Consider the following 7,569-nt stretch of genomic DNA (forward strand, 5'->3'; position numbering starts at 1 on the left):
TCGATTCGATACCAAGTAAATGTAGACTCAATATTACCGATGCCGAAACATTTCATGACATGGAATGGTTTTGTATATTTGCCTTTATCATGTTTATAATTACAATTAAAAATGTAGGACAAATATTTTTAGACAAAAAAAATCAAAACAAAAAATCAACAACCAACTGAAAAATCTATAAATACACTCAAACGTTGTGATGCTGTGATTGACAAGAGATGTGATCTATGCGGAAATCATCAAACATCGTCAAAAATCATCGGTTTTTATTTTGTTTTGTAGGCGTCATTTTTGGGTATTAAACCCTGTTCTAATGTGTGTTGAATTGTAACTGTAAAATATGCTGCCGGGCATTTAAAAACGAACTGCGGTCAGCAAACGCCCCATTTCTGTGTGTACCAATGCTGGGGAAACTCTTCTACTTTTACTGACTCGAATTCTTCTGAGTCAGTAGCAGAAGTGAATGCGGGGGATTCGATTCACTTGAGTCAACCGTCAAAGAGCACTTGGGCATGAACTTGGACCCGCATTTAATCACGCTCCGACATGTTACCTAGTTTCCCTTTTCTAATGTAACTAACAGTAACAGGATTATGAATAAATAAATGAACGAGTTGGGAAAAACGGTTCCGGAAAAACCCGGCAGTTGTGAATGAGTCGTTCAATAATCGCACATCTCTATACTACAACGGACATGCTTAGCATGGTCTTGCTCATGAACTCATGAACATGTCATGAACTTTTTTTAATTAAATGTAGTTTTAATAGCAATAATTTAAACACACGAAAGATAACTTCGCTATGTAAAAAGAAACGAACAACAATGCAACCTAATTAAGCGAGGAACAACTCAGGTGTGGGTCTCTCCTCCCATCATCTCACCCCGTCGCCACCTGCCGCCATGACAGTTCATTAACAGCACACGGCGCCTGACATGACTCCAATTAGGCGCTGCTCGATAAAATGAAGGTGCCGGAGGAGGAGTTAATGAGTGACATTTTGAAACGTCTGACAGGTGAGTTGGCGTTGCCAGTTTACAGCAACATTGAGAAATTCAAACGAGGCAAGGATGGCTTCTACGTGGTGGCTGAGGACTTCCACGAAACTGTTAAAAAAAGAGAGCAAGTCAACGCCAAGGAACGGCTGAGGGTGAGTTAGTACTGTTCTTTTATGTGCAGTGAATGTTTACATTCGTACACTTTTGACTTATACAATATACAGGAATTTACTGTGAAAGTTCCGCTGTTCTTAAATTGAACATAAAGGAATAGCTAGCTAATAACAGCTAGTTAGCAAGCAGCTCTGTATGTGGTTCACCAAGGGTGTGTGGATCGATCCAAATGTCGATTCTAGTGATACAAAGGGCAGTAGCAATATAGAGTCCTCTGTTGACATTCACAAATATTTTTGTGTGATTGTGGTTTTATTATTGTTTATTACAGATCCCCATTAGTCCCCCCTGCAGTGAAGACTATTCTTCCTGGGGTCCAAAAAATTACATTTCACATTTCAAAACACAATACAATAAAAACAGTCTTTACAATTAAATATAATTAAATCTAAACAAAAATAATCTGTAATGTAATGTAAATAATCTGGTATGTAATCTGAAATCTAACCTAGTTAGAGACCAATAACAACTCATCTTGCAACAACTTATTAATATAACATAGATAGACTTTCTTTAGGCCCCCGCCTTGATATGAAAGTTTAATGTTAGTGCGGCCCGCGCAAGTTTGATATGGATGCTGTATGGTATCATGTACCCAGAAAAAATTATTACGTTTGATTCATGTTCATGTTAAAGGTTAAATAACTGTTAATAGTTATCCTCCCTATCCGTGTGGAAGTGGTAATAACTTGGAAAGAAAATAACTTGAAGGCTACCGTTTAGGTCGCTAGCTCTCTAGTTTGCGAGTTAGCATGTGTCTCGAGACTCTGCAGTTGCGCAATATGTTGTAAATAAAAAGAGTATAAATGTGACTATAGTCGTGTTTTGTCATGTCTACAGGGCTCTAATAATGCTTTGTTCATTTTAATCTGAAAAAAATAATTTGTCTACCCACCAACTATATGTGGTTTCTTAATTTTTAAATATTTGCCGTTTTATTATTATATTTATTCATTACTGATTGATTTTCTTTATTCTTGATTTGTTTATTTATTTTTCATCTTATTTTGTGTAGAAAAATAAAAAGTAAGATATTTGAGAACAGTGGAATGTTTTATCAGAGCTTTTCTTGTAGAAAATCGAAACCAAAGCAAAGTTTATTCATTTTTCTGTTTTTAATAAATGCGTTTTTTTTGGGGGGGGGGGAAACCTGATGCGTCTCGCCCAGACCCTAGCTCCAGTGGTCCCCAAGTAAATTGAGTTTGACCCCTGACTTAAAGATATATAAAATACTATAATAGTAATTTGAAGGCACAGTCACACAATCATTAGACTAAAATATTAGCTGATTTTGCTGATATTACTTTAATAGTGGATCATATCAAAGTTTGCAGGATCACACAAACCAAATGTCTTTGCCGCAGTTCACTGAACATTGTGGGCCTGTAAGTATCATGATCAGCAAAGGCAAAATTACAAAGTTTTGGTAATACTGGCTCTGTTTTTATTTGGCGTTGCATCAATACCAAAATGTTGTTTTGCCCAACCTTCATTTAATCTGCAATTAATACTTGATCACAGCGCAAAACTGGACACACACTCAAAACTGGGTTTATAATGCAAATATTGCTTTTTAAGTCTAAAAAATGACTTTTTATGCACAAGTGTCTGTTAATTGAGCTAATGTATTATGAATTAATGCTGTGCTTTATTTATTCTGTGACTGTAATTTTCAATGTGTATTTCTATGCAGATAAGGAACCTGAACACCATGTTCTCTCGCTTGAAGCGCATGGTACCGTTGATGCGACCAGACCGCAAGCCCAGTAAAGTAGACACACTTAAAGCTGCAACGGAGTACATTCGATTGTTACTTGCAGTTCTGCAGGACACTGATAATGTACGTAGCCTTGGTCAATGCACTGTTTTTTGATTTAAAGAAAATATTTTAGTTGTTTTAATTCCATTCTGATCTTTAGACTGATGGTAACCAGACTGACTTCATACAGCAAAGAACTGCAGGCCTCAAAGTGAGTTAATGTGTTTTTGACTGTACCATAACAAAAACGGGGTATGGCTCGTACTAAAGTATTTCAGAGGTAATAAAGGGGAAACATGCTGAAAAGTAACTGTACTTTTAATGGGATGGGGAGATAAACGAGAAGAAAGGACATAAGCATTTTGTGCATGTTTTTCCCATGACAGTTTCTGAGTATGCCGGAGGACAACATTGAAGATATCTTCACTATGCCATCAGAAGCAGGAACAGAAGACGAAGATCTGACCAGTCTAGTGTTGCAACATTGCGTGATGCCTTCCTACCAGTTCATCATTCAAGTAGCACCTGATCAAAACTCGGTAACCGTTTGTTTGTTTTGTCACTGTCGCTGAAGTAGACAACTATAGAACTCCTTACCTCTAGAGCAGGGGTCTCAAACTCAATTTACCTGGGGGCCACTGGAGCTAGGGTCTGGGCAAGGCTGGGCAGCATCAGGTTTTCCAGGAAAAAAAAAACGCATTTATTAAAACAGAAAAATATACAAACTTTTTCAGTGCTTTGGTTCCGATTTTCTACAATAAAAGCTCTGATAAAAATTCCACTGTTCTCAAATATCTTAATTTTTATTTTTCTACTCAAAGTAAGGTGAAAAATAAACAAATCAAGAATAAAGAAAATCAATCAGTAATAAATAAATATAATAATAATAATAAAAACTTAAGAAACCACATAGTTGGTGGGTAGACAAATTATTTTTTTCAGATTAAAATGAACAAAGCATTATTAGAGCCCTGTAGACATGACAAAACACGACTATAGTCACATTTATACTTTTTTTTTTTTTTATTTACAACATATTGCGCAACTGCAGGGTCTTGAGACACATGCTAACTCTCAAACTAGAGAGCTAGCCACCTAAACGGTAGCCTTCAAGTTATTTCCTTTAAACTTAAATAGCCAAAAACTTACCACTTCCACACGGATAGGGAGGATAACTATTAACAGTTATTTAACCTTTAACATGAACATTAATCAAACGTATTTTTTTCTGGGTACATGATACCATACAGCATCCATATCAAACATTAAACTTTCATATCAAAGCGGGGGCCTCAAACTAGTGTCCTGCGGGCCACATTTGGTCCGCGGGCCGCGTGTTTGAGACCCCTGCTCTAGAGTTCTGAATCAAAGTTTGGCCTCAAGACTCCCGGGACGGGATGCAGTATTGATATCAGAAAATAATTTAATCTATTAAAAGGCAATGCAACAAGCATTTTTGTAGGCTATATACCAGGACGACTATTAAACGATGCACTTTTGAATGTGCTAAGCACAGGTGTATGAGGTCTTCACTATAACTGGCACACCTGTGCAATATTCTGTCTAATCAGCGTCTTTATTTCCCACACCTGTGAAGTGTGTGGATTACCTCAGCAAAGGAGTAGCGCTCACAAACACGGATTTTATGAACAGTATTTCAGATAAAATAGACCTTTTTTTTGTGTGTTTCTGGGCTCATTTGCCTTTCAGTTTACCCTAATTGAGTTCAAGCGTTTGCAAAATACTTAAATGCAATCTTTTGAACAAACGGCAATCAGATGCTTCAATTCCTGAAATGAAGAACCCCGGAATACATTATTAGAAATGACTTTCAACACAATGCATTTGATTGTTGTCAACGAGTCACAAAGAGCTGGAATTAGACATCGGAACTGTGTTTGTGTTTGTGTGATTTGATGATTGAAGGTGAATAGGCTGTGATTACAGCTGCGTTACCCACACACAATTTGAAGTACATCAACTGTACTGTGGCGCTCACACAACGTCTGAGGTGAGGGATGTGGTGTGCCAACATTGATCAGTGCTAGTGGAGTTTTTTTTAATTCTCATCCAGGAAAACAAATGTCTACAATTTATAACTGAGGCCTTTTTCTCCCAACAGATCTCCCTACCTTGTTGAATGATGTTTGGAAACATACCAGGTTTGTGTAGTTTTTTTTTTTATTTACAACATATTGCGCAACTGCAGGGTCTTGAGACACATGCTAACTCGCAAACTAGAGAGCTAGCGACCTAAACGGTAGCCTCCATGTTATTTCCTTTAAACTTAAATAGCCAGAAACTTACCACTTCCACACGGATAGGGAGGATAACTATTAACAGTTATTTAACCTTTTTAACATGAACATTAATCAAACGTAATAATTTTTTCTGGGTACATGATACCATACAGCATCCATGTCAAACTTGCGCGGGCCGCACTAACACCTTGAGGGCCACATTTGGCCCGTGCGCCGCGTGTTTGAGACCCCTGTCTTAAAATTTGATAGATATAAAAGTAAGGTAATTAATGCATTGCATTGAATGCTGGGCTGATGCTTGATAGTTGAAGCTGTAGTAGATCTTCTTGCACACTGTCATGATTATCTATATATGGATACTTTGTCTAAAGTAGTAATTTTGACATTGTGGTGGTAATGGTACATTTTTCACTACAGAACCAAAATGCTACACAGCAGAGGTAAGATTCATAGTCGTATGCTGCCCTCGTATGGTCAAATATTTCTGTACAATTTCACTAAGGAATAGTGTAATACCACAAAGATTACTACCGTATCACTATTACCACCAAGGCTTTATCAGCTTATGCTTTGAGATTCAGCAGTGCAATATGCTTTCTTTTTTTGGTCAAGTGGGTGATTGATTTTGTTGTCAAATTATTATCCCCCCCAGGGATCGTTAATTTGAAGAAAGGAATTTTCCAGAAGATGGTGTTCTATTTCCTATTTTACTTTTGAAACTTAGTTGTAGGTATATAAAATGTATTTGTTTCACCAAATATATCCTTGGCCACATTTTGAAGTGTACATCCAAGTGATTTTGTAAAGGAACGGCAGTGCTGCAGTTATTTGTACAATCCTAATAAAAACTTTTGACTGCTAATAAACTGAAATCAATTGTGAGTTGTATATGCATTATTGTAGTTTCAATACAGTTTAATCAAAATGTCACAAGGGCTTCCTGGGCCCTATGTAAGTGTGTTGACTTTAAATTGTGTCTTTAAACGTCTCGTATACCACTATGTATTGATAAACAGCTCTGTTTTAATGTGACCAAGTCATATGCAGTATATGGTGAGTTATGATGCCATCTACTGTACAATAGTTGTAAGGACAAGCTACACCAACAATCCCATCATAATGTGTCTGTAAGCATGTTTTTGGAATGTGGGAGGAAACCGGAGTACCCGGAGAAAACCCACACATGCACAGGGGAGAACATGCCGAGGGTGGAATTGAACTCGGGTCTCCTAGCTGTGAGGTCTGCGCGCTAACCACTCTTTCACCATGCAGCCCCCCAATGTTTTTCATTCATTTTCTACCGCTTGTCCTCATGAGGGTCACGGGGGGTGCTGGAGCCTATCCCAGCTGTCTTTGGGCGAGAGGCGGGGTACACCCTGGACTGGTCAATCACCAGCCAATCACAGGGCACATATAGACAAACAACCATTCACACTCACATTCATACCTGTGGCCAATTAACCTAGCATGTTTTTGGAATGTGGGAGGAAACCGGAGTACCCGGAGAAAACCTGCTGAGGGTGGAATTGAACTCGGGTCTCCTAGCTGTGAGGTCTGTGCGCTAACCACTTGAACACCGTGCAGCCCCTCCAATGTTTTTCAGTGAATGTCAAATATTCGTTTTCACATTTTTTTTATGCTGTTCATATTGTTGCTTTATGTTTATATGTAAGTATTTTCTTGATCACAGACAAAGAATTTCAATGAGAGCAAATTAGTTTTTGCTTTTGTTTACTTTTTTGGACTTCTGTATTTTCCTCAAACAATTATATGTAATAAAAGGCATTAAGGGAACAATTGTGTTATCTTGTTTTGTTACATTGTCATATATTTATATTAGGGTTGCACCGATTACAATTTTCCTGAGGATCACCTATCTTAAGAAAGCACACGTCCACATCAATATTGTGACACTCAAGGGTCTTTTCTTGCAGGGAATAACTTTTATTAAAAGAGTAAGAGAGAAACTTGCTTTCAACACTTATAACAGGAAATGTCAACATTAAATACATAACAACGCAACAGACAAACAAAAGCATTCCCACTGCTTGAACAGAACGAGGACGAACGAATATGAACCTCCAACTACAAACCTACGAAGCATCCACATCGGCAGCGCCGCAAAGCACGCCGGGAACACGGAAGTGCCCCCAGTGACGCCGCAATATGTACTGTAGGCCTATACTTAGTTGAATACTTGATTCCTAAAGTATCATATTTTAATAGAATAGCGTTATCCCAAATCAATGACTTGTCACTTCCTCTTACCGGAAATTACAATGGTAATATGACGTTTTCTCCTCTTCTTTGCATTATTTATCAATTATGACTCAAGACTACGCCCCTCTTCCGCTACGTAGCCAAGATGGCGATGATTC

General features: G+C 37.9%; 1 protein-coding gene across 1 annotated transcript; it reads left to right on the plus strand.

Annotated features, from left to right (window-relative positions):
• Positions 1 to 952: 952 nt before the first annotated feature.
• Positions 953 to 6,068, plus strand: figla (folliculogenesis specific bHLH transcription factor). Its single transcript, XM_058069767.2, has 6 exons — positions 953 to 1,149; positions 2,865 to 3,011; positions 3,091 to 3,141; positions 3,317 to 3,469; positions 5,053 to 5,092; positions 5,844 to 6,068. Exons 1-5 carry the CDS (start codon positions 964 to 966, stop codon positions 5,068 to 5,070), a joined length of 555 nt encoding a protein of 184 aa, XP_057925750.2. The 5' UTR covers positions 953 to 963; the 3' UTR covers positions 5,071 to 5,092; positions 5,844 to 6,068.
• The last annotated feature ends 1,501 nt before the right edge of the window (positions 6,069 to 7,569 follow it).

This window comes from Doryrhamphus excisus, linkage group LG3, assembly GCF_037039965.1.
Source record: "Doryrhamphus excisus strain RoL-2023G ecotype Guam linkage group LG3, RoL_Dexc_Guam_v1.1, whole genome shotgun sequence".
Classification (NCBI taxonomy): domain Eukaryota; kingdom Metazoa; phylum Chordata; class Actinopteri; order Syngnathiformes; family Syngnathidae; genus Doryrhamphus; species Doryrhamphus excisus.

Excerpts from the sequence above, each read along its gene's own strand:
- figla (XM_058069767.2), top strand. The coding sequence starts at position 964 with ATGAAGGTGCCGGAGGAGGAGTTAATGAGTGACATTTTGAAACGTCTG. Across the intron at positions 1,150-2,864 it reads ACGCCAAGGAACGGCTGAGG|ATAAGGAACCTGAACACCAT; the intron begins GTGAGTTAGTAC and ends ATTTCTATGCAG. Across the intron at positions 3,012-3,090 it reads TTCTGCAGGACACTGATAAT|ACTGATGGTAACCAGACTGA; the intron begins GTACGTAGCCTT and ends TCTGATCTTTAG.